At 44.2% G+C, this 26,046-nt stretch overlaps 1 protein-coding gene across 1 annotated transcript in view; it reads left to right on the top strand.

Annotated features, from left to right (window-relative positions):
• The window catches only part of akap13 (A-kinase anchoring protein 13), a 91,868-nt gene that overhangs the window by 56,156 nt on the left and 9,666 nt on the right, over positions 1-26,046 (top strand). The window contains exons 12-39 of the mRNA XM_034685695.1: positions 2,581-2,650; positions 3,689-3,792; positions 5,285-5,453; positions 6,124-6,286; positions 7,555-7,614; positions 9,234-9,293; positions 9,423-9,588; positions 10,871-10,979; positions 12,818-12,860; positions 13,017-13,128; positions 16,678-16,843; positions 18,459-18,526; positions 18,780-18,837; positions 19,110-19,284; positions 20,889-20,995; positions 21,191-21,337; positions 21,509-21,618; positions 21,711-21,854; positions 22,151-22,276; positions 22,383-22,500; positions 23,217-23,337; positions 23,466-23,596; positions 23,694-23,770; positions 23,868-23,934; positions 24,058-24,172; positions 25,304-25,386; positions 25,561-25,752; positions 25,836-25,991. Coding sequence (XP_034541586.1) covers positions 2,581-2,650; positions 3,689-3,792; positions 5,285-5,453; positions 6,124-6,286; positions 7,555-7,614; positions 9,234-9,293; positions 9,423-9,588; positions 10,871-10,979; positions 12,818-12,860; positions 13,017-13,128; positions 16,678-16,843; positions 18,459-18,526; positions 18,780-18,837; positions 19,110-19,284; positions 20,889-20,995; positions 21,191-21,337; positions 21,509-21,618; positions 21,711-21,854; positions 22,151-22,276; positions 22,383-22,500; positions 23,217-23,337; positions 23,466-23,596; positions 23,694-23,770; positions 23,868-23,934; positions 24,058-24,172; positions 25,304-25,386; positions 25,561-25,752; positions 25,836-25,991 — 3,217 coding nt within the window. The remainder of the gene's footprint in view (positions 1-2,580; positions 2,651-3,688; positions 3,793-5,284; positions 5,454-6,123; positions 6,287-7,554; positions 7,615-9,233; positions 9,294-9,422; positions 9,589-10,870; positions 10,980-12,817; positions 12,861-13,016; positions 13,129-16,677; positions 16,844-18,458; positions 18,527-18,779; positions 18,838-19,109; positions 19,285-20,888; positions 20,996-21,190; positions 21,338-21,508; positions 21,619-21,710; positions 21,855-22,150; positions 22,277-22,382; positions 22,501-23,216; positions 23,338-23,465; positions 23,597-23,693; positions 23,771-23,867; positions 23,935-24,057; positions 24,173-25,303; positions 25,387-25,560; positions 25,753-25,835; positions 25,992-26,046) is intronic.

Here is a 26,046-nt window from a genome sequence, read left to right as displayed (position 1 = left end):
ATGGTGTGAAGTAAGAGAAAAGTTATGTTATTTTTGGATGTTTATGTTTTCACACCATAATGATGCAGTCAGATGAAGCTAAGCACTCTGTGTCTCAGATTGGACAGATTTGACTCCTTGGTTTGCTCAGCAGTTTCTCCAACACACTGCTCAGACTCTGAAATGGATGTCAGTCTGTGAAAGCTATGAATGGATCTGTTGATGGGCTTCTCTCTTACTGTCGTCTTCACACTGATATACCTGCAGCAACCTGCCCACTCTGTCCAGACGTGCACTTGGTGATTATGTGTCTCTAATGACGGAGCAGCTGTTAAGACTTTGGGTGTATGTCTCTGTCGGTCCTCCTCCATATGTCTGAAGTCCTGGCCCAGCTTTCAGATCTAAGCTGACCTCTGTGGACCGCCAACATGAGTCTGTCATGAAAAGATCTGTCTATGTCTGAGCCAGTCAACATACTGTGTACCTCAGCTGGGTTGTAGTATCTAAAGAAGTAGGCCTGAGCAGTTTTATGAATTTTTTTAAAATGAACAGTGGTCCAGAGTGAATCTGGGTTTCTCTCCAGCCTGTGTGGCATGTTGCATGGCTTCAGGGTCGTCCTGTTTTCAGGGAGGTTGAAGGAGCAGCTTCAGAAACGTGTACATTAAAGAGGATTAGAGTGAACACTTGCTCAGCCTGTGCAGTCCCCTGTGTCTAATAAAAGCTGCCTGTTGTTCCTCTGTGCTGCAGACTGTCTCTTTGTGCAGATCTGTCTGTGTGCAGGATGTTGATAATAGACAGAGCAGGGGACATGGAGACATCACAATGGATCCATTCAGACATATGGACGAGGGAATAAAGGAGTCTTTGGCTTCAGTGATTAACATCACAACTAAATATGAGGTCACTTTGACGGCTCGGCCTACAGAAGTCAGACACTGACAGGATGTTCATAGACAACACATGCAGAATATGATCTGTGTTTTTAATGTTTAATATTTATGTTCAAACCTTTTTCACTACACCAGGACCAGAGGACAGGTCTCATCTGTGCTCATCTCACTTCATCTCTTCATTAAGACTCCTTCTTTTGAAGTGCTCCCTCAGAATAAAAGCTTCTTTGTGACAGGCACTCTTAAGTGACTCTTACATGATGAAAAACCACAGAGGTCGCAAAAAGACAGACGGGATGTGTGAAAGGCAGACTCTTTTACTCTGGTTCTTCTCCAGCAGTTTTTAAGGGAACTGTGGAGATGATACTGATTTATCAAGATGTATGGTGATATCGCTGTCACACAGATCACTCTTCAACGATCAATCAAGCAATCTTTATTTATATAGCTCCAAATCACAACAAACATTATCTCAAGATGCTCTACAAACAGAGCAGGTTTAGACCGTACTCTATGTTAAATTATTAAGAAGGACCCAACACCAAGACAGGATAAGATCCAGTCCCATCTTGCAGACAAGACTCAGCAAGTTACAAGGGCACACTTCCTTTAACAGACAGAAACCTTGAGTAGAACCAGAGTCATGTTAGACAGCCATCTGCCTCAACCATGTTGGGGTTGGAGAGAGGGATAGAGGAGATCAAGAGCGAGATATGATAGTGGTGAGACAGATAGTAGTAGTTGTCGCAGCTGAAGTCTGGCATGTCCAATCTAGCAGGCCATCTATGGCGGAGATTCAGAGGAACCTACGAGACAAGGGAGCTCAGGGACTCCAGAAAGTATATGGTTAGTAACTTTAATGGGACAGGGAGAGTTAAAGTAGGTGATAAGGGGGGGGGACTGGTAGATGATTCCAAAGGAGAGGGTCCTGATAACTGAAGGCTCTACCTCCTGTACTACTTTCTCAGACTTTTGGAGCACACTCTTGTTCTCTGGTCCTCAGGTCATGTTCAGGTACACTAATAAATGACAGAACGAGTATCAAAGTGTGAACGAGTGAAATAGCAGCCAGTTTGTATCACCTGTGCTCTGTTATGGAGGTAAACTACTGCTAAGCTCAACACTGCAGCAAGGAGAGAGCTGAGACATCTGCTGCTGGTGTTAACAGTTTGTTTTCATAGGACGGCCTCTTTGTTTTACACACACACACACACACACACACACACACACACACACACAAACACACAGTGGACCTCCATATCTTCAGGAGTATTTTGCTGATTTGAAATTCCTGAATATTTTTCCTCAACCCGTTGCCCTCTGACTTGTGTGTTTGCGTGTGCGTGTGTGTGTGAGTGTGAGTGAGTGAATGAGTGTGTGTGTGTGTGTGTGAGTGTGTGTGTGTGTGTGTTAGAGAAGCCCTCCTACATCTCTCAAACATCACACTGAGCTGACTGTGTGTGGTCGCAGGGGCGGAACAATCATCTGCCTGTGATGTGATATGTGCGTGTGTGTTTGTGTGTGTGTGTGTGTGTGTGTGTGTGAGAGAGAGAGAGAGAGAGTGTGTGTCGCTTGTACATATCTTTGTGATCCAACATGACACATACATACACACACGTGCATTTCAAACAGTTCCCTTGTGTGATGACATCATATCTCAGGTGTAACTCTGATGAATTCATGACTCATCCTCTTCTTCTTCATCTCTCAGATCCAGAGGGACAGGGATGTCTTCTGTCCAGTCCAGCCCCGCCCTGAACCTGACACAGTGACATGTACAGGTGAGACCATCATCACACCAAACAAACCAAACATTAAGAACAGGAAATGTTGAAAACATGTTGGGGTTATTTTTCACCTGATGAAGCAATGAAAATATCACCACACACAGACACAGTGGCATTGACCTGCTCACATGTGTGCTGAGCCTGGGTAAAAAAAAAGCCTGAGACACTTTATAAAGCTCCTGGAGCTCAGACTGCTGCTAAAACAGTGAGTTCTGGTTCTGAAATAAAGGAGTCAGAACACACAATGATCACAGTTTGTTGTATATGGGGCTGCAAACCGCTCAGGGTGTCCCTGCTGACCCCTGTCCACCTCTGAAAGCTCCTACAGTGGACATATGAGCATCAGACCTGGACCACAGAGCGATAGAAAAAGTAATTGAGTTCAAGGTGTTGACTCCAGATCTCAGTACAATCCAGCATCTGTGGGATGAGCTGGACCACCAAGTCCACCAATCCATGGAGGCTCCACCTCACAACTTCAGGACTTACAGGATCTAGAGACCATAAACCCTGATGTGTGTCCGTACTTTAGAGACAGAGAGCCAAACTCAGACTGATGAACTCACGAAGCAAACATACACCACAAACTGAGAGCAGTGGAACTGAGACAGAAACACACACTTCTTTATGTAACATGAGGTTTATTATGATGATGGGACTTTAACAGAGCAGTAACCATGAAACAGAAGCTCTGCTGACTGTCACACACACACACACACACACACACACACACACACACACACGAACAAACGCACCCACTGAGGCTGGCTTTTTGTGGTTTGGGTGATATGAGGTCAACTTCCTGTCTCAGAGGATTGCAACCAGCACTGCAACACACGGATCACTCACACATACACACAGCAGCAACATCTTCTACTGAGGAAAAAAAATGTTAAAGACACACTCACACACACACGCACACGCACACGCACACACACACACACACACACACACACACACACACACACACACACACACACACACACACACACACAGACCTTCCTCACTGACTAACCTCTCTCTTCCTCACAGACGTCCTCCCAGAGACAGACGAGTGTGTGTCGCTGTGTTTGACGCACACAGACAAAGACGGTCTGACCGTCAGCCCAACGCTGGACGATAGTGTCTTTAAAAAGGTATGACACAAACACACACACACACACACGCACACACGCACACACACACACATGTTGGTATTTGCATCCAGGTTTCCATCAGGTCATAAACTGTGGTGTTCCTCTCTGTGAACTCTGGTGTTGGTGTGTTTGACGTCCTCTCAGTCCTCCTTCGCATCAGGGTCTCTAAAACAGTCCATCTGCAGCTCTCTACCTTCACAGCTTTCTAAAAATAAGCTGAATGGGAAACTCTGTGGTGAAAGTAGTGTTACGTAACAGACCTGGAAACACTTTCCCCTCAGCAGCTCTGCAGGAGTCAGAGGAAAACCAGCGGACTGCACGGACCCTGGCTCATAAACTCTTACAAACAAGGTTGTTTATAGGAGAGTGCGTGGTTCTCACACAGGATCAGGGAGCAGTGATCATTGATACTGAACGTTTCTGGATCCATGAAGCTGGGGCACATGGCTGTAAAGAGGGTGAAACACGTGTGCTAGATGTTCCAGACATCCTAAAGCTGGGGTTATTAAAACCACCAGTTTGAGCTCCTGTTAGTTCAGAGCGTCATCACTGTGACTCACTTCTTCTGGAAGAGTCCTTTTCCACCCAGCTCCCTCAGAACGTTAACATGTGGCAGGCTGAAGCTGCCTGGACTGTTTCCCCCTGAACTTTGTCCCACAGGAGGAGTTCAGGTCAGGTTTTTATTTATTGATACCACTCAAGATAAGAACCAGTCCTCTGAGGACACCTCATCTCACAGAGACTCAATAATGCAACATGAGCAAGAAGAGCTTTCTCTGACTGGAAGACAACTCAGACTGGACCAGACTCACTGCAGAGCAGACGTCTGCTGAGACTGGAGGGAGAGAAGGGGAGAGAGAGAGGGAGAAAGATCAGGATAGAAAAAGAGGGAGAGATGGGAGGGGAGAGAGGGAGGGAGAAAGGGACAGAATGAGAGAATGGGGAGAGGGAGAGAGAGATGGACAGAACAAGAGAGAGAGAGAGAGAGAGAACATACCTGACATACACACCTGAAACATCGCCCCTCTCTAAATCTCTTTACCCTGAACACAACATATTCACAAACACGGAGCTTCTTCACCTTCATGAGACTGTAAAGTTAAAGCTGATAACAGAACGTGATGCAGAGCTGACACTCAGAGAGGACTGAGGAGGTGATGTCAGATTATACTCATCATGAAGCCGGATGTTCTTTTACAGACCCGAAGATGATCACTGAGATATAAGAGCCACACTGCAGATACAGATCTAATCACACAGATCCACGTCATGAAACATCTGATGATGTTCATCTTAGAAGTTAGAAACAGAACAGCCTGAAGATTCATGTTTACTGTTTTTGTCTGGCTCCAATAACAGTGCAGACTGAAGAAATCAAACGTCCTCACAGAGATAGCAGATCAGACGAGGACTGGTTCACGATGACATGTTTCAGACAGCTCTCTCCTAGCTATTAACCACCATACTAATTCTCATCCTCTGCCCCCTCCAGCCTGCAGACCCTCCCCCCCGTTTGGGACCCAGGGACAGGGGGGTCCATGTCTCCTGGTCCTCCACAGACGATGCCCGTCCCAGCGAGGGGGATCTGTCAGTAGGCTCTTCTGAGCCTGCGTCTCCTCGCAGCTCCAGGCTGTCCTGGAAATCAGAAACAGAGGACCGGGGTAAGCTCTCAAGAGAAACACAGGGTTTCATATTTCAGTAATCACAGATGTCAGTATTCAGACGTTTCCACTGACGCTCTGTGGCTTTAACACAATCATATCTTCCACCTATCAGCTGTGAACTCAACGCTGTTTACAGACATGCTCATCAGAACATTTACAGGAAATATCAGGAGCTCTGACCCCAATTTATCACAAGTTCACCACTCAAAGCGTGAAAAATAGATGCTGTGGTAGTCACAGTGTAATCTTTAACAGAGTTATCCAGGATTAAAACTTCTGATACTTTATGCACACGTAAACTGAAAAGCTTTGATTACACTCATTTGAAATCAACAAATGCCAATGTTCTCATCTTTAATGCATTTGCACTCTGGATCTCTTTCTCTCTACAACTCATTCTGTGGAGGAGTGGTTCACTGCTGACTGTCAGGTTGATGAAGCCGCTGGTTTAGATTCAATGTCTCTTAAACATGAAGCAGCATCAGTAAATCTCTGTCTTTCTGTCTGACTCAAAGAGCGCACAGTTTATGCTCAAGGATGAGGTGAGGCGGGCCCGCGTGTCGCTCATTGTTTCTCCTGTTTCCTGTCAGTTCTCCTGTGACGCTGTCACGCATGCAGGAAAACCACTTTACATAAGTTGTGTTTTTTATGACTGTTTGAATCACAGGAGGAGGAGGAGAAGAGGAGGAGAAACACGACCAGCTCACAGAGAATCCTGTCTCCTCCGCCATCATGCGAGCCTCCATCCGTTCTCTCTCCCCGCTCCGTCGGCACAGCTGGGAGCCGGCCGGGAACAACGCCACTGCACAGACTGACGTCACACCGAGCAGGTATTGAAGAGACGAAACTCTCCATCTGAACGTCTCTTTAAAAAGATTCAAACATCAAAGAGAAAAAGAGTTATTCAAACTGAACATTAAAAAGATTAACACCTTTTACTTAACATGGAGCGACCTGTTATTAACCGTACTCAGAGGAAATAAACATTTAATATGACAGATTTAAAGTTTCAGACTTCAGCTTTACTCCATTTCTATAACTCTGCAAACACCGCTGACTACGGATGGTGTCATTCATATCTAGATACGTTTGTGTCTGCTCTCATAAGCTTATATGGCTTGATTATAGCATCATAAATCACAATCTGAAAGAGAATAAAAGGTGAGGTTTCTGTGCAGATGATTATGACTTGTTCTACTTTAAAAACACAATGACATCTAGTACAACAACAAGATTGTTAAGTGGATTTAAAACTGTTCATTGCAGGCCATTTCAAGAGAGAGTGAACTGACTTTAGATTAGACAGATATAAGCTCAACGATAGAGTGAGGCCCTTTACAGAGCGGCTACAGTGTAGTGCTGTGAATCTACACTCTCCTCCCCTCTGTGCCTCAGAGGTTCGTGTTGTTAGGATGAGATGACAGAAGTTTTAAAAGAAGAAGCTGACATACTTAATGCAACACAAACAGGATCCTGTGAACATGCACTGATATGAGGGGGCTGCACCCAGAGCCGTTGAGGGTTCGATGCCTTGCTAGGCGTTGAACTGGCACCTCACCAGTTTCCATATTTGGTCCATGTTTTCAATATTTCACCAGCACTTGAACCAGTGACCCAGTATGTGATCTTTGAGTCACAGAGGCACTCTGAGATCACTGACGCTGAATGATCTGATTTGGAGACCATGAAGCAGAAGAAGAATCAGATTTGGGGTTTGATTATTGCAGGTTTGAACATATGAGGAGTTTGTTTCGGTTGTGAAACATAATGAACACAACTGTAGAACAAAGAATAGAAAACACGTAAGCCTGTGGAGCAGATCTTCACTAAACATGTAACACAGTGTTTATAAAGAGTGTTTATAAAGAGACTCAGTAAGCTTTAGGTTTGTGCAGGAATGAGGATGAAATCTAGAAAGAATCAAACAGATCACACCTTACCTTCGGTCCAAACAGCGTCACTCATGACCCAGGTACTAACTCTGCCCCCTGACGTCAGTGTCAGCTGACCACAGTTCCATATACACTGTCTCACATATGTGTGTCACCTTGTGTTTTTATGTCCTTCACATGCTGACTGTCTGCATGCCTCCTTTCAGCCCTCTGGGGAGTCCATCAGCAGAGACCAAGAGAGCCAAGACCCCCCTGCACAGGAGAAGGTACGCCTGTCAATCATCACCTTTATTAATGTATCTGACAGAGACAGAGCTGAACTATGAGCATCAGGATGTTGGGCCGCTGGTAGACCTAGCGGTTTAAGCGTGTGCGGCATGTAAAGAGGCTATAGTCCAGGTCGCTTGTTCGACTGCATGTCTTCCCTAACTCTACTCCCAAATTACCTCTCCTCAGCTGTCCTGTAAACAAATAACTTAAAAAATACAAGACAGCTGTCAAAGATCAGCATGTTACAAAAGACTGAGTCCTTCACCTGCAGGCAGCTCTAACACAGCTCTGAATTCAGTCGTGTGTGTGCGTGTGTGTGCGTGTGTGTGCGTGTGTGCGTGTGTGTGCGCGTGTATGCACGTGTGTACTTGTGTATGCATATAAGAGTGTGAGTGTGTGTGTGTGTGCGTGTGCGTGTGCGCGCATACGTACGTGCGTGCATGTGTGTGCACGCATATGGATCATCATACCTCACAGCTTTCCTTCACTGCACACACATCAATGTGTTTGGGTGTAATTTAGGAAGGCAGTGAGTGACTCAGTCTGCTCACATGACTGTCTAGACGCACGCACACGCACGCACACACACATAAACACAGACACACACACACACAAACACACACACACGCATGCACACATCCTAAGGAAAAGTCATTACTGGATTCAGAGAAGTGGCTCCGGTGAGAGAGAAGGTGGAGAGGGTGGAGACGGAAAAGTCGTCTGTGACTCAGTCATGTGGGTGTGGGTGTGTGTGTGGGTGTGTGTGTGTGTGTGTGTGTGTGCATGTGCGTGTGGGTATGTGTGTGTGCGGTGTGTGTGTGTGTGTGTCTCACTACTTTTTCTTACATAAAAGTAGTGAGAACACTTCATCCAGCAGCTGCAGACTCCTGCAGACAGATACATTGAAACGCTGTTGTTCTCTCACTTTGTGTTTTCGAGATCATATTTCTATCATGATACAGAAATGTGAACATGCACTTCTATTAATTATATTTTTATGAATTCCCTTGTCTTTAGTTTGAATAATCATCAGAAACATTTAGTTTCAAAGCAAACATGTAGCTCCTCCAAACTTTGCCTTATCTTTATAAAATGTTGGTAGGTTTTTCATGTTGACACATCTGAAGCATATTCATTCATGCTGTTCACTAGCATGTAAGGGACACAGGTCTGTCACTGCACCCTCACTCTCTGTAGCGACAAAGTATCTTGGAAAATACCCAGAATACACAGCATCTTCTCCTCACTCTGTTTGTTTGGTGTCACCTGCGTCTCTACATGAGATTAAAACGGCCTGATGTATCATGAAACTCCTGATAATAGCTCTTAAGGTGACTCCTTCCTAAAGATGTAGTGTTAGTGTTCAGAGCAAACCATGAGCTGCTTCAATCCATACTGAGACATCCAACAGTTCACTTTCTGTCCTTCAGTCTTATCCACACCATCACATTATCACACTGTAAGACACCGTCCCCATCCTGAAGACTAACATTACTGAAGACACTGATCACATGACCACTAACTGTTCAACAGCTGCACCTTCTAACACTCATCACTGATCCTTCTCTCCGTCTCACCCCATCATCTCTCCTCCTTCATCCGTCCATCTCTGCAGTATGAGCTGGTGTCCATCCAACCTGCACCGCCCTGACCAGCAGCAAATAGACAGCAGAAGGTAATCCACACAGGGCAATGACCTCTAACTGACTCCGAAGGTCACACCTTCAACTTAAACTCCATGATGTGAAACACCTGTAACACCTCAGCTCAATGTGTTTGTGTGTGTGTGTTCTCATTTAAACAGCTACAGTCTCGAGGGACTGGAGGAGACAGGGACTCTGCAGACTCAATGTCCTAGCATCCTCTCTGATCAGCAGGAGAGGAGTGCAGGGAGGAGAGAGGAGAGGGGCTCTCTGCTGTCCCTCACCGAGGAGGAGCAGGAGGGAGACGCTGGCAGCATCCACAGCCAGGTGTGTGTGTGTGTGTGTGTGTGTGTGTGTGTGTGTGTGTGTGTGTGTGTGTGTGTGTGTGTGTGTGTGTGTGTGTGTGTGTGTGTGTGTGTGTGTGTGTGTGTGTGTGTCTGTGTGTGTGTGTGTGTGTGTGTGTGTGTGTGTGTTGTTTTGTTGTGTGAAGAGAGAAATTAACCATCATAATTACCTGGCTCTGGTTTTCTCCTGACATAATGCTCAGGGTTTAAACCTCAGATTAAGATACACGTATGATGTCATATACTCACAGTGAAAACTGCAGTGACATCAGTCCATATTTCAAAGTTTAAATACCCATTAGCTCACCTCAGTATTCAATGACTCCTGGTTAATATCACCTCCTGAAGGTTAACAGTAGGGTATAGAAGTGTTATATGACACACTGGTAATAAGGTGTTAATTCCTGCTAACAGTAAAGCTAGTGGGGAATGGTTGAATGCTTCAGTTAGCTGTTGTCTTAAAGTATTTAATAGGTTATTAACTTTGTAGCTGATACCTCAAACATTGCTTAATTTTCCCTCAAATCTAAGATCATAAGACTCCCTGCATGTCTCTCTTGCATCCTTGAACACAGCAGGGTCATGTCTGGGGTTGTCATGAGCCCTCTTGCCACTCCAGATTCCGAGCTATCTTGGCTATTTACCTCGTCAGAGGCGGGAACTATGTTATCATCAACCATTTGGTCTGTTGTTCCATAGACTGGATGAAATCATGGACAGAGCAACAGCTTAGAGCTCCCGCTACAAACTGGCTGCAGTTTTGGTCATAAACCCCGCCTCCTTCATGTTAACAGATGGGACATGGGTCAGACTCTGAAATCAAAACCCAGGTCAAATATATGTTTGTCAAATATGGTTTCTGTCATTATAGTTAGTTCTTATCATGCTGATTTATTTCACAGTGTTCATTTTTCTGACTAGTTTAGTTTGAATTAGTTATTTGATGCTATAAAATGATGGGGTCCTCGATCAGGGCCACCACAGTCTAAGAGTCAGCACAACATTAAAGCGGCATGCAAGCTCTCTACCTTGAGCCTTAGGAAAAAGGAAGATGGATGGTTGGTGATCACCAGGTTCATTATACAAGTGTCTCATCCTCAATAGTTTCAATCTCAACATGCAGAATACCCAATACATGCTTATCATGAATTCAAACCTGTGTATGGGAGTACAGGAGTGTATCAGGCCAGAAACAGCAGCTATCTTAAGATACACTGAGTGATGTTTATTACACATGTCGTATAAATGTGTGTGTGTGTGTTTAGCCATCACATCAGGTATTGTCAGTGACCAACAGCTGTCCCACCATGTTCCATCACCAATCCCTCACCAAATCCATCTCCATGGTTGCCATCAGTCAAAGAGACATAGGTGGTGAGTCATATTGTTTCCTCATCATTCCCTTCCTTCCTTCCTTCCTTCCTCCCTCCCTCCCGCCTCTCTCTCTCTGCTGTAGATGTGATGTTAGATTTGTGAGTTACTCTTTGTTTTCACTCTCATCCTCATCCTGCTGCTTCATCCACACTCTCAGTGCTTGGATGTTCTTCATCAAAGCGACGAATCAGCTTCTCCCTCAGTATCCCCACACTCCTCCCCAAAAACAGACGCTTCTTTTCTGTTGGCTGCTCCTCCAGTGATGAGGAGGAGGAGGAAGAGGGAGGGAGTAAGTACGATGAAGGTAGCTGTGTGTCAGAGTGGAGTCCTGTAACACCTGCGCAACTAAAACATGTGGTTCCCCCTCAGAGCTTCAGAATCACACCACAGCTCCTGCTTTCCTGTAGCTTCTTACAGCTAACACTGAGGCTGTTTGTCCTCTGTGCATCCCCTGCCCTCCACCCTTCCAGGTTAAACCAGCCATATTAACAGCCTGTAAATCAGACCACCTGTTTCAGAGCGCTGCTTGTGTTCGGACTTGAACTAAACAGCTTTAATATAAGCCTTTCATCATCCTGCCTTTAAAGATGACTTGATTGAAGTCCATCTTAATTAACCTCCAACTACAGTACATGTCAGACAGCATTCATCCACCTGTTGTTCCTAACCTAAGCTGTAGTGTGGCAGGAGTTTCACCTAGTCAGCTGGTTGCACTGAGTAAGTCCACGTCACGGTGTGCTGCATTCAGGATCAGATCTGGACAGGGACGGTAGCCGATATTCAAACTCCCTCCCTGGATGCAGAGACTCACTTCTTACATGGAGGGGATGATCTGCTGTTTAGCAAAGAACAACAGCCTCATATTGAAAGGGGCAGACTATCCTAGCTGCTTCACAAACCGCTGCAAACTGCCTCAATGCCCACTGGAGGTCAGAGTATCATGAAGCAAATAGAACTACATCGTCTGCATAAAACAGAGGTGCAATTCTGAGGCCCCGAAATCAGAAACCCTCCTCCCTCATTGCACCCTAGATTCCTGTCTATGAAGATCATGAACAGACTTGTTGTTTCCACATAACAGATGACCTGGGGAAAGAAGCGCTTTTCGAGCCTGCAGTTGTTGGCTCGGTGTGTTTGGTTTCTCCCCTCTGACTGCAGCGGGGAGAAAAGGCCGTTATCGGAGCAGCTGATGTATTTTCTAATTCACAATAATAATAATAAGACATCGATAGATTCTCGTTGTCAACGCTAAGCACATCACTAACACTGTGTCAGACCTTGCTTTGTTGCATCATGACCACCTTCCTGTCGCCGTGGCTGCCTGGGTCGGATGAAGTAAAGCATCGTCCATCGCTCTGCCATCATGTCTTGCAGAGGCTTACAGTCCAGTTTGGTGCTGCTTTGGCCAAAATCAGCAGCCTGGGTTCTCCTCAAACATCAAACATTTTCTTTTGGCTTTTGATTCAGGCTGTACACTGTTCAACCTCCACAGAGGACCTGCTGATAAGAAGGGGGTCATATTTCTGCCCTTCTTCTACCATAAACACACCAAAGCATCAAGGCCAGTGTACTGTCTTTGTAGGAATTAAACTCAGCTGAGAGTACAGGAATCAATTTCATCAGAACATCTATTCTAGTTGTTTCTGCATCCAGTAGTGTTGTGCTCTTTACGGTTGATCTCCTGCTCTCTAGGTTTAACCTTTGAACCCACAGGTCCCTCCCTCTGTGTCTCACTCTCTATTAACATCTTTGCTTCTTTATGAGTATTTACTTCTGAACCCCATCCAAATATTGTGCCTGACTTTGTGCTTTTATAAATGTCTCTGTTCTTCCTGCAGGAGGCGGCCCGTTCTCCAGTAACTCCGGCTCACTGGAGTACAGGTGAGAAGTGAAGATGAGGAAGCTCATATTTATGCTGTTATCAGACGTATGATTGATACCAGAGTTGAGATTATCACACAGTGACGCCGTTGATGTGCTGTTGCTATGAAGGGTTTGTGTTCTCATGTCGTGTGTGTGTTTGTGTGTGTGTCTCAGTATTTCAGAGGAGGAGCCGGGCCCCCTGCGGAGCGACACAGAGGGAAAAGGAGGCCCTAAAATCAGCCGCACGTTCAGCTACCTGCGCAACAAGATGACCAAGAAAGGAAAGGTGAGAACGACTGAAGCGGGTTCATGTACGGCAGCTTCATGATGCATCACAACCAAGCCTCTGAGGAAGTGTGAGGAGCTTAAGAGTGGGAGGAGCCTGGCTTTAAACTCAGAATAGTTGAATATAAGCTGAAGCTTTGTTTTACTCTCATGAACACGTGATTCTCTGTCATCTTGAGCTCCACCCAGCAAACTAAAAATACAACCGAAACTGGATAAAACATGAAGTGAAATCAAATATTCAAATACATGAACAAGACAAGAAAAAGTACAGAAAGTGACAAAACTTCACAAAACTATTAACGAACTCAAACTCAGATTACAGCAACGCTTAGTGATGCATCCTGACATCTGAGGGTTTGTTCAGGATGAAGAGTGAAGAAGAATTCTGCAGAACGCTGCAGACAGACAGTGAAAGAGGAACTCTGTGGGGGTTTGTGTACAGATGTCTGACTTCCTGATTTGAAAACAGACAGACAAGCAGCAGCTTGAGCACAATAAGCGAAACAGACAGACAACAACGCAGTCTGACAGAGGAGGAGAAGAGAGACGGACAGAAAAAAAGATACATCAAAGAGAGACAGAGACACAGGTAGACAGACGGACAAGAAGAGAAGGACACATGTAGAGACAGACAGCAGGACAAGAAAGGACACAAAGGAGACAGATAAGGAGACAGGTGGATGGCTAGCATCATGCTCAGTAAGAGGTTGAGTCGCTCTGTGAAGTGGAGAGAAGATACTGGATCAGAAGAGGTAGGGAGATGATTATCGTGTGTGTGTGTGTGTGTGTGTGTGTGTGTGTGGTGTGTGTTTGTGTGTGTGTGTTTGTGTGTGTTTTTACAGCCAGCTGTTAGAAGGGTTTGAGCCCGACATTAAAGGTGACCTATCTAGCTTTTTTCATCAATATATATTGGTCTAAGAGGTCCCCAAAACATGTCTTTAAAGTTAATGCTCAAAAAAACACTTTAAAATCAGATTTTGGCATGCCTGAAAAGCCCTCTTCTTCAGTCCTCCTCAGAACACTCTGTTTTCTCTCTGACCACGCCCCCTCAGGAAGTGGATGTGCCTCGGCTCTCCTGCACGTTGATCTAATGTTTACATGTTGGCTGAATATACACGGCTGCTCAGAGATCACGTTACTTCAACCCTCTGAATCTGATCCAGAATCTGATCCTGACGGAGAGGCGCCTGTAGCAGGACCTTTCTGAAGGATTGGTCATAGATTCTGTGTTTCTTGTTGTTTTATTTGTCAGTATGTCGACGTGTCTTGGTACACAGCTACAAACATGTAGCTATGTGGCTATGCTAACTAGCGCTAGCACTTATCCATGATAAATAAAAATCATCCACTAGATCTTCAAATCTGCAGACGTGAGGAGTAAAACCGACCTCTACTAGAAAGGCAGCAGGACCTCTCTGAAGGATTGGTCACAGATTTTGTGTTTCTTGTTGTTTTATTTATCAGTATGTCAACGTGTGTCTTGTTACACAGCTACAGCTACAGCTATGAAGATGTAGCTATGTGGCTATGCTAGTTAGCGCAAGCACTTATCCATGACAAATAAAAATCATCCACTAGATCTTCAAATCTGCAGACGTGGGGAGTAAAACCGACCTCTGCCAGAAAGGCAGCGGGACCTTTTCTGAAGGATTGGTCACAGATTTTGTGTTTCTTGTTGTTTTATTTGTCAGTATGTCGACGTGTGTCTTGGTACACAGCTACAGCTACGACATGTAGCTATGTAGCTATGCTAACTAGCGCTAGCACTTATCCATGGTAAATAAAAATCATCCACTAGATCTTCAAATCTGCAGACGTGGGGAGTAAAACCGACCTTTGTGTTTATTAAGACAGCCTACAACTAGAATGCCTCCCTCCTAAGCTCCTTGTTACCACACATGTGTGCAGGTAATGAAAAACGGAGGGGGGATTCAGTATTATTTTATACAGTCTATGGGCTGAACAAGCTCCGAGCTCTGACTCCGTGACAGACCGGATATTGTTGTTACGTAACAAAAACACGGAAGTCTGAAACGGCTCGTTTCACACACATTTACAGAAAGGTGTAGAAATCAGAACAGGGGCAGAATGGATTTTTTTCATTCTCGGGGCGTTTGTTGACATGCCAGGGACACATATTTCAGGTAGAGAACCATTAAAAAGTCCATTTTGCATGATATGTCACCTTTAAAGATGCGTGTGGGCTGATTGTTGGAGAACAGTCAGAGTGTTTGTTGTTCAGTGGGCAGAGATCTGCACACCCACTAATGAGATGCTATAGACAGAATTCAGTCATACGGGTGAAAGTGCAGAAGTGTTTACTCATATGACTCAGATGACATTACTTACTGATGCTCAGTCTGTTATTTGAAAAACACATTTAAAAAAACAAGAGATGTGCTGTGTTACAGGAAACACACACACTTCTTCTCAGGTAGTACGAGCAGAATGTGGTTTGGCATCATATTCGGAAATACGTATTGTCTTCCTGTAAAAGGCATCATCTGGATGGCAGCATATGTTGCTCCTAAACCTGTACATATTGTTCAGCATTAATGGAGCCTTCACAGATGTGTAAGCTACCCATGCCATGGGCACTAACGCATACCATCAGGGATGCTGGCTATAAACTGTGTGCTGATAACAACCAGGGTGGTCCCCTCCTCTTTAGAGCTAAGGACATAGCGTCCATGATTTCCAAAAAGAATGTCAGATTTTGATTCATCAGACCACAGGACAGTTTTCCACTTCCCCTTAGTCCATTTTTTTTTTTTTTTTTTTTTAAAGTTATATTTTTGGGCTTTTTCGCCTGTAATGGACAGGACAGCTGAAGACAGACAGTAAATGTGGGGAACAGAGAGTGGGGGAGGACATGCAGTAAATGGTCGAGGCTGGAATCAAACCTGCGACCTCTGCAAAGAGGACTACAGCCTCTGTATATGGGGCGCGCACTAGACTGGTAGGCCAACGGCGCCCCACCCCTCAGTCCATCTTAAATGAGCTCAGGTCCAGAGATGTGGATGCATTGATGATCTGTGTTCACAGACAATCATTTTTGGAAGTGATTTGAGCCCATGCAGGGATTTCCACTACAGAGTCATGTCTGCTTTTAATGCAGTGCTTCCTGAGGGCCTGAAGATCACTGCCAGTGTTGCTTTTGGTCCTTGCCCCCTTTGTACAGAGATGTCTCCAAACTCTCTGAATCTTTTAATGATATTATGTAAACTGTTGAATAATTTTGTCACGCAGTCTCACACAGCGGACTCTTCTTATCTTTCCTTCTGAGAGACTCAGCCTCTCTGGAGTGTCCTCTTTATACCCAGTCATGTGACTAACCTGTTGATCAATAACCTCATAAGTGGGAGATGTTCCTCCAGTTGTTTTTTAGCATTACAACTGTTTTGTTGTCTCTGTATGGACTGTTTATAAAATGGCATCAAATTTAAAATAAGCGTATATTTTATATTAGACAATATCATTTTTCAGCAGCAGCCTGTGTGTAAATGAACCCTGTTGATGATGTGTATGTTTGTGTTCCTGTTTCCAGGAGAAAGAGAAGGAGAAGAGAGGAGAGAGGGAGCGAGAGAGTAAAGAGAAAGAGAAGAAGACTTTGAATGGCCATCTTTTCGTCTCCATCAACCCGTCTTCTTCCTGGGTCTGTCTGATCTGCAGCAGACCTCTGAAGGACATCAAGGACACCTTCATCTGCAACAGTGAGACCTTCTTTCTTCCTCTGCTCTTTCAGACAGTGTGCTTTCTACTTCTCTTCTGTTCTCCTTGTTCTCCCCATTCCTTCCTCCCCTCCTTTTCTAATATTACCGCACTCCTCCTATCCTTTGCTGTCAGTCGTTTCAGTTGACAGTCTGTTGAAACTTTTTAAATCACTATCAGAAGAGTCAACATGAAGGTTCATCACTTTGTTTCAGACTAACCCTTTAAAGATAAATGTTATTATCTATTGACAAACCATTAGTGTGTGTGTGTCTGTACAGTCTTTGTGTGCGTGTGTGTGTGTGTGTGTGGTCAGTGTTAGAGCTTCCTAGCCCATCAGTCTTTAAATGAATTCATATGTTTGACAGCATCGATGTATGATATCTCACAGGAAGTAGTCGTTTTAAAGAGTCAGCATGTCAATGGGGATGATGATAAGATAAGATAAGATAGTCCTTTACTCGTCCCACAGCGGGGAAATTCAAGTGTCACAGTAACAAGGTAGACAGTGCACAAATATATATATATAAAGCAATCAAGAGCCTATAAAGTAACAATTATTAAAAAGTTATTAGCTTAGATGATGATGAGGGTGATGGCTAATAATGATGGCAGCCTTCATCACTGTGGTTTTACTGACTCGGTACTTTTTGGTTAAAAACTGAAACTGCTGCTCACTGTGTTTCTGTCGCTGTTGCACTGTGTTGCATCACTTTGTGTGTTTGTGTGCCTGTGTGTGTGTTTGTGTGTGTGTGTGTGTGTGTGTGTGTGTGTGTGTGCAGGAAATGAAGGATGAGATCATTGTGTGTATGTTTCTGTTGTGTCTTATGCGCTGGCAGAGCTCAGGTCCTGAGACTTACACTCAAGTCACTCTTCAGTTGCAGACAAACAGGACTTGAGACTTGAGTCTTGACTTGGACTCAACCCTTAAGGATTTAAGATTTGGGACTTGTGGACAAGCTTTTTATTTTATGTTAACATATGTTGACCAACATTATATGACTATAAAACTTTATTTGTTGTAATTTAATAATTCATGACAGACTAGTCACAAAAAGTGACTTGTGCCCATCTCTTTTTGTTGATTTATAAAGCTTACTTTTATACTTCACGCCACTTGACATGAACACACATTTTCTCTATTTCTTTAATGTTATATGTTATAATGTTTTTATTTTATGTTACTTTTAATCAGTTTTTTATATCTGTTACTTTTCATTTATTTTTATTTTTTTACTTTGTATGTTAATTTAACTTTTTTTATTCTTAATTTTTGTGATGTTCTTACTTTAGATGATATTTTTTAATTTATTTTAATATTTTTTTTCATGTTACTTTTATTTTGTAATGTTATTTTTAATGTATGTTATTTTACTGTCACAGTCAGGTTTGAATCTGTCAACTTTATTGGAACTCCTTATTTTAATGTTCCTTCTCTGTCTTTCTGTCTCATTTGCGTTCCTATCCTTGTCCTTTCCAATGCACTTAATGTTTAAGAGGTGCAATTAAAACAAAGTTTATAGTTATTATATTCAATTTATTATTATCATGTTAAAGGACGTAGTTGTTACTACCATGATTCTCATCATGTGTTTTCTTTCTATGTCCTGTTTGCAGACTGTGGAGTGTACGTCCATAAGTGCTGCAGAGAGAGTCTGTCAGTCTGTTCAAAGAGCAGAACAAAGGTATACATACACACACGCACACACACTCTCTCACACACACACACACACACACACACACACACACACACACACACACACACACACACACACACACACACACACACACACACACACACAAATACACAAACATACAAACACATAAACACACCCTGGATTATGTACCTATTATTCCACAGCTGTGTTAAAGACACTCATGTTTGTGAACAGTCACTTCACCTGTATTCTCACCTCCTGTAATGATGTTTGTCTCCAGATGCAGAGTCTGGTTCCTGATGCTGCTCCTGGATCAGCTGTGAGCATGAGGAGTAAATGTAAGAACACAGGGAGTCACTCATATTCACAAACACACACTGTGACCCTAACTTAAATACAGAGACATTAATGAATACACATAGATCTGACTGCAGAGGCTCACAAGGAATCATGAGTGACAGGAGTTTGGACTTATTATAAAATAATAATGAACCAAAGATCAAAACAAACTGATGCCACAGCATCAGTCAGTAAATGTATTCATGTAATCATAAACATCAGACACTCTGCTACGCTTAGAGCTAATCGTGATCTCTGTCTCTACATGTAGCTACATCTTCAGCATCGTCTGTATCATCCACATCATCCTCATCATCACGGGAACGCTGGTCCACCGCAACCACGCCTGATGACCAGCTTCCTGTGCTGTTTCCACGGAGACACCCCAGCATCTTCAACGCACACAGCAACTTGTCCAAGAGCATCTCAACCAGCAACATAGCAGGGTGAGACACACACACACAAACACACACAAACACACACACACACACACACACACACACACACACACACACACACAGAGAGAGCAATGATCACATGTAACCACTGTTACAGCTCACAGGACAAACTGATCCCAGGTAAACAGAATGAAACTGTGTGTTTTCAGGTGATTATGATGTTTCAGCAGACTACAGGGTGACCTTGATGGATTTTAATTATCTTTAGTGCTTCACTGAAAGGAAAGTGCTTAAGTGGCTCAGTTGAACGCGTGTACCTTCACACTCCTCTGAGTCAGACTAGAGCGAGCAGCCTGCTGTCTGAAACCTGTGAGCGGATGTGTTCGAACTCTTTATGTCTTACTTTATTAATGAAGGGACTGAATACATCTATTCCATCAGTAATATGAAAGTGTAAGGAATTGTAAGACTGTCCACCAGAGAGCGCTGACGAGTACAATGTCAGCCTTTTTATACAAACATCAACATCAGATGAAGCAGCTGCTTGTGTTTGTAGATTTGATTGTTATTTAGAAAATTGTTGTAGGAGCTTTCTAGTCTCATAGTCACATGGTTTATTTATATTAGGAGTATGCTGCCGACATGGATGCACCCTCTACAGGTGGACTCACTCTGTATGTTCAGTGTTGTGCAAGTTCACACAAAAAATGAACCAGTTCACGTTCATAGTTTATGTTTTTTTTTTTTAACCAAGTTCATGGTCCAAAAAATGAACTATTTATTTTTCAGTAGAGCCTCCTACACTTCAGTCTCCAGCCCTTTAACACTGACATTTACTAAACTACATGAATATGAATCAGCTGAATATTTGGCTAAAGGATCAGACTTTATTGCCCCAACACACAGGGAGGATCCCCTTAGAGCTGAGAGGAAAGAAACACTAAAAGTGAAGCATTCCTCGTTCTCAAAAAGCTACACCTCCCTAAAACCACACCAGCCCGATGGGATCTGTCCTGATTTGTTCATACAACTCCTTCAAATGTTCACAACAGCTGCTTCACATTTACTGCTTCCTACATCTGAATTGTTTGGCACATAAGACATGCCGAATGCCTATCGAGTGCCGTAAAACTGACTTTGGCTTCGGCAAACACCACTTGATAACTCTTGGTAACTCTCGATTCTTCTTCTCGGATGCTGCTGGAATGAGAGCGGACGTTCACTGCCTCCAGATTCCGTTGCCGTTCATGAGCGGTTCAGTCACCAAAATATGAACGTGTTCATTTTAGCGTGTTCACGACCAACACTATGTATGTTTACGTTCACAGTGCATGATGGAAAGAAGGTTCATGACTGATCATTCAGATGCTGACATTAACCACAGCCTCACCTGCAGTGAATGCATTACTACATGAGTAATACCTGCAGCACTGTGCTGAAAATAAACCAGGTCCAAATGAAGTGCAGTAATGCTACAGTCCTTTTTAAAGCATGTTCATTTCTTCAATACTTTCATATCAGCAGGGCAATCTCAACTGTCTCAGGAGTTCACTTTCTGATATCTGACACAGACACTTAAATGTGTTGACCCGTGTGTGTGAGAGTAAGGCTGAACTCAGGAATGATGTCGTGCTCTGTTCGGTCGTTTGCAGGTTAGATGACGTTCCTCTGAAAGGCCTCAAGTTCCTGTCTCAGTCCACCGACTCCCTGCACCAAGGCAGCAAGGTCAACGCTTCCACTGAGTCCCTCACTGATGAAGGTACACACACACACACACACACACACACACACACACACACACACACACACACACACACACACACACACACACACACACACACACAGACATTAACACATTAACACATCAATATAAAGGGAAATTAGTTTATGTGTGTTTGTGCTTTAATAAACAGAAAAATGTGACTTTTTCTTCTGTCGATGTGTGTGTATGTAGGCACTGAGATGATGGACAGCCAGCTGATGGGAGAGTTTGAGTGTGACGTTAAGGATCTGGAGGCGGACTCTTGGAGCGGCACGGTGGACAAAAAGTTCCTAAAGGCTCTGAAGAAAGACGAGATCAAGAGACAGGACGTGATCTATGGTAAAACCCGTGTGACCTCCTCTCCAGGTCGTAGTGCACCTGTTGATCTACACACAGCTTTAAGATCTCTCTCTCTCTCTCTCTCTCTTTCTCTCTCTCTCTCTCTCTCTCTCTCTCTCTCTCTGTCCTCTCTCTCTCTCTCTCTCTCTCTTTCTCTCTCTCTCTCCACAGAGCTGTATCAGACAGAGTTTCACCACGTGAGGACGCTGAGGATTATGAGTGAGGTTTACTATAAAGGTCTTCAGAAGGAGCTGCAGCTTGACACGCTCACCCTGGACAAGGTGAGAGACGGAGAGAGTATGGAGCAGGTGGATGAGATCACTGGTTTAAGAGTCAGGGGTTAAAGGTCAGAGTGTTCTTTCTTCTGCTGCAGATCTTCCCCATGTTGGACGAACTGCTGGACATGCACACGCTCTTGTTCAGCCAGCTGCTGGAGAGGAAGAGAGCCTCTTCATCTGAGGGACAAAACAACAACAACTTCCTCATCCGCAGCGTCGGGGGCGTCCTCTTACAACAGGTGAGCTGGATCAGCTGATCCTAGGACAGGGTTGACTTTAGACGTCAACAAGACTTTTCATTTTTTGTCTTTTTTATTTCTGCAGCCAACTTTGATAGAAAGCATGTGATTGTTTATTTTCCTATTGACAGCATCAGAACCTGATTCAGTCATTTCAGTTTGGACACAGCAATACACAGTGTTTAAAACCCTCAGCTGCAGGATCAGAGTCTCTCCCTCAAAGGTTTCTCCTGTGGGGAGCAGAGCAGGCTCCTGGTTGGTCCTCCTCTCCTCTGAAAGATCTGTTTAATGTCCAGTTTTCAGGCTGCAGCGCTGAACGCATGAAGAAGGTCTACGGGAAGTTCTGCAGTCGCCATAACGAAGCGGTCAACCTGTACAAAGACCTGCACGCCAAAGACAAACGCTTCCAGGCCTTCATCAAGGTCAGCAAACACACTTCACTGTCCTCAGACTGAGCTTTGATTCCTCTGAGTGTTACTCTCTCCTCGAGGTGTTTGTGTAACTCTGCCTGTGTGTGTATGTGTGCAGAGGATGATGAGCAGCAGCATCGTGAGGAGGCTCAGTATCCCAGAATGCATCCTGTTGGTCACTCAGAGGATCACAAAGTATCCTGTTCTCATTCAGAGGATCCTGCAGCACACCAAGGGTGAGCACACACACTCACACACACTGGCATAGCGTCTCATGAAGGAATCAGAAGTAGTTAAATTGCATAATCGCTGTGAGGACTTCTCTTCTGACATTTGGAGTTTGAGGCTCTGAGATCCAATCAAACTATTGATTGAATAGCGACAGAATGAACGTGAGGAAGGATGATAGATGTAGACCATCTATTACTCTGCCACAGTTGTAAAAAAATAAATCAACAGCCAGGAGTTTAGCAGACTTCAGCTCCACGTTGATATAAAGGTCAGGTAAACCATTTCAGGTAACAGCATCATCACTTTTTAGATCTTGGTGGTTCTAAATTCAAACCAGACAAATGATTTCAGCCTCTGGACGTCCTCGAGTGAGAGAAAGAAGCTGAAGCAGAAGCTCTGCTAGCAGCCCCTGAAGCCCCGACACAGCCACAGACTTGAAACTAGAGATCGAGATCATAAACTCAAGAGGAAAATAATTACTGAGGGAATAAATCAGCTGAGAAGAAGGATCCTTCTCTCACAGCCTCCAACATTGAGCATGTAGAGGAAGACTTCACACATTATCCTGTCTCTAGATCATACAATGTGTGTGTGTGTGTGTGTGTGTGTGTGTGTGTGTGTGTGTGTGTGTGTGTGTGTGTGTGTGTGTGTGTGTGTGTGTGTGTGTGTGTGTGTGTGTGTGTGTGTGTGATTAACCCTAATGTGTGTGTGTGTTTGACAGAGTCTGATGAGGACCACAGCTGTGTGTGTGATGCTCTGCGCTGTGTGAAGGAGCTCATCGCCGCCGTGGATAGTAAAGTCAATGAGCAGGAGAAGAAGCAGAAACTGAGGGAGGTCTACAGGTAAACACACCTCTACACACACAACATAATACACACTGTGCGTTGCTGACTGTGCCATGTGTCGATCACTGTCACATTGGAAACCCTTTCAAGACCCTGATGAGTGGGTTTGATTTTCGTCTCTGCAGCCGCACTGACAGTAAGTCCATCATGAGGATGAAGAGCGGCCAGATGTTCGCCAAAGAGGATCTGATCAGAGGGAGGAGGCTGCTGCACGACGGAGGACTGCAGCTTAAGAACTCAGCCGGCAGACTAAAAGGTTCACCGTGACCTCTATCCTGTTTAGAGTTAGACTGTGTGTAACTGTGTGTACATTAGATGTGTGATCATGCTATTCTGATGTGTTGCTGCTGCAGAGGTTCAGGCCATGCTGCTGTCAGACGTGCTGGTGTTCCTGCAGGAAAAAGACACGAAATATGTGTTTGCCTCATTGGTCGGTAACACTTTGACTCACTTTCACTTCAGAAGTTCAGTCCATAGTATGAAAAGTTGTCATGGTAACAGTTGTATATGTTCCTGTGTGTCTTCAGGATCAGCGCTCCACAGTCATCTCTCTGCAGAACCTCATCGTCAGAGAGGTCGCCAACGAGGAGCGAGGTCAGTCTTTGCTGTGATTGTTTAAACTGATTAGTGGATCCTCAAACGCACACACACTAACCTTAACAAGCCAGCCTGTGATTGGTCGATATGAAACCCTGATGAGGCGTTTTCCTCTTGCAGGACTCTTTCTGATCACAGCAGGCATCGAGAGACCGGAGATGGTGGAGGTGCTCGCCAGCAGCAAGGAGGAGAGAAACACATGGAGGGCAATCATACAGGACGCCATGCACTGCATGTAAGAGAGCACACACACATACACACACAGACACACACACACACACACACATACACACAGAGCGACATAGGGGGTCTCGATTGATTTCTTTATCATATTCCTCTGCTTGACGTCTTTCTCTTGCCGCCGTAACTTTCTAAATGCTGCTAAGTGCTCTGCTCATGGTGGATTAAGATGAGATCAAAGTGTTATCTTGTCTTGATTGGTCTTTTGAATAATATAAACAATATGATAATATACAATAACATAAATATTGTGCTTTAAAATCCTGACTCAGAGGGAGACCGCTTCAGAGAGTCTCATTCTCTCATTCTCCCTAAATATCGCTCTGTCAGCCTTTGTGATGTGGTCGCCCGCTGACATCAGTCTGCACCTGTATGCTTAGCTCTAGGTGATCGCTCACACTTAAAGTTCTTCATGGAATTTTAATTCAGTTTGACACAAAGTGTAGATTACGTTGACCTGTCAGCTGAGCCGTCTGAGAGTTTTAAAGTGAAATGTGATGTTCAAAAACAGAGTGCTTATTTTACGTCAATGCAGCAGGAAGCAGGAAGACACTGCAGTAGCTTATCTACGGTGTGTCGAAAGGGACAAAATAGCATTTAGTTAAAAAAGGTAATGCGTTAATTCTAGACTTTAATTAATACTGACAGCCCTTACTTAAAAACATACTGTATATAATGTAAAGAAATACCTGTTCTTATGATGTGTTAAAGTACATCTATGTTACTGCAATGGGATGGTGAGACGGAAACGCTGTTTATTTACAGCAGAACGTGATTCACTGCAAACCCTGCGATCTGTGTCACTGCACAGATATTCATCTGTAACATAATCTCAACAAGCCTTCAGATGAAGAATTAAAAAAAGGGATTGAGCATTTCAGTAAACTCTCAGATGTGACGTTTAAAAATAACTATCAGGGCTTTTTGACTTCATTTATTTTAATGAAGTAAGTAAAGATATTATTTCAAAAGGACACTGATGATTGAAAACTGTACAATCAAACCTGTCTGTTATACAATCAAGCTGAGTTTATAAGAAAGGGACTGAAACATGTCACTGGGCTCTGACAGAGACGCAGGTGAACTGGCTGGATGATGTTTGAAATCTGTGTTTGTGTGTCTTCAGGGAGAAAGACGAAGACGAGGGCGTCCCCAGTGAGACGGAAGAAGACAGGAGGCAGCAGGAGAGCAGAGCCAAGGAGATCAGAGGTGAGCACACACACATTACCAGGATCACAGATTAGATTAGCACACACATTCATTAGACAAAATTAGATTAGCACAGATGCATTAATGCAGCTGGATTAGATTAGTGTGCAGACACTGATGGGATTAGATTATATAAATGAGGTGTGGATATAATTGGATCTGGGTCTTCTTCAGAGCTGCTGCGACAGAAAGACGAGCAGATCATCTCTCTGCTGGTGGAGAAAGTCCACATCTTTAGAGATCTGAGCGACTGTAGCCCCGCACCTGACGACCGGACCCCACCTGTCAGAGAGCGGATGTTGTTTAGAGCCACTGCTGATGATGTCACAAAGGGAGAGCCAATCGTAAAGGACGCTCTGAGGGAAGGTGAGTAGGCTGTGTGATATTGTGTGTGTGTGTCAGTGATGAAGTGTAGATCATTAGTTGTAATGCATTTGTCGTCTCTGCAGTGGAGTCGCTGCACGCTCTGGTCCACAGCGGTGTGGGTGGAGCTGGGTGCAGTACTCCAGTCGGCCTGACAGGGGGCAGTGTGGGACCGGTGTGTCTGCCCAGGAGAGCCGAGACGTTTGGAGGCTTTGACAGTCATCAGATGAACAGCAGCAAGAGTGAGACTCACACACACACGTAGTTAATCTCACACAAAGATGACTCCCGACAGAC

This window comes from Notolabrus celidotus, chromosome 6, assembly GCF_009762535.1.
Source record: "Notolabrus celidotus isolate fNotCel1 chromosome 6, fNotCel1.pri, whole genome shotgun sequence".
Classification (NCBI taxonomy): domain Eukaryota; kingdom Metazoa; phylum Chordata; class Actinopteri; order Labriformes; family Labridae; genus Notolabrus; species Notolabrus celidotus.
The sequence above is the reverse complement of the archived record's forward strand: the minus strand, read 5'-3'. Positions and strand labels throughout refer to the sequence as shown.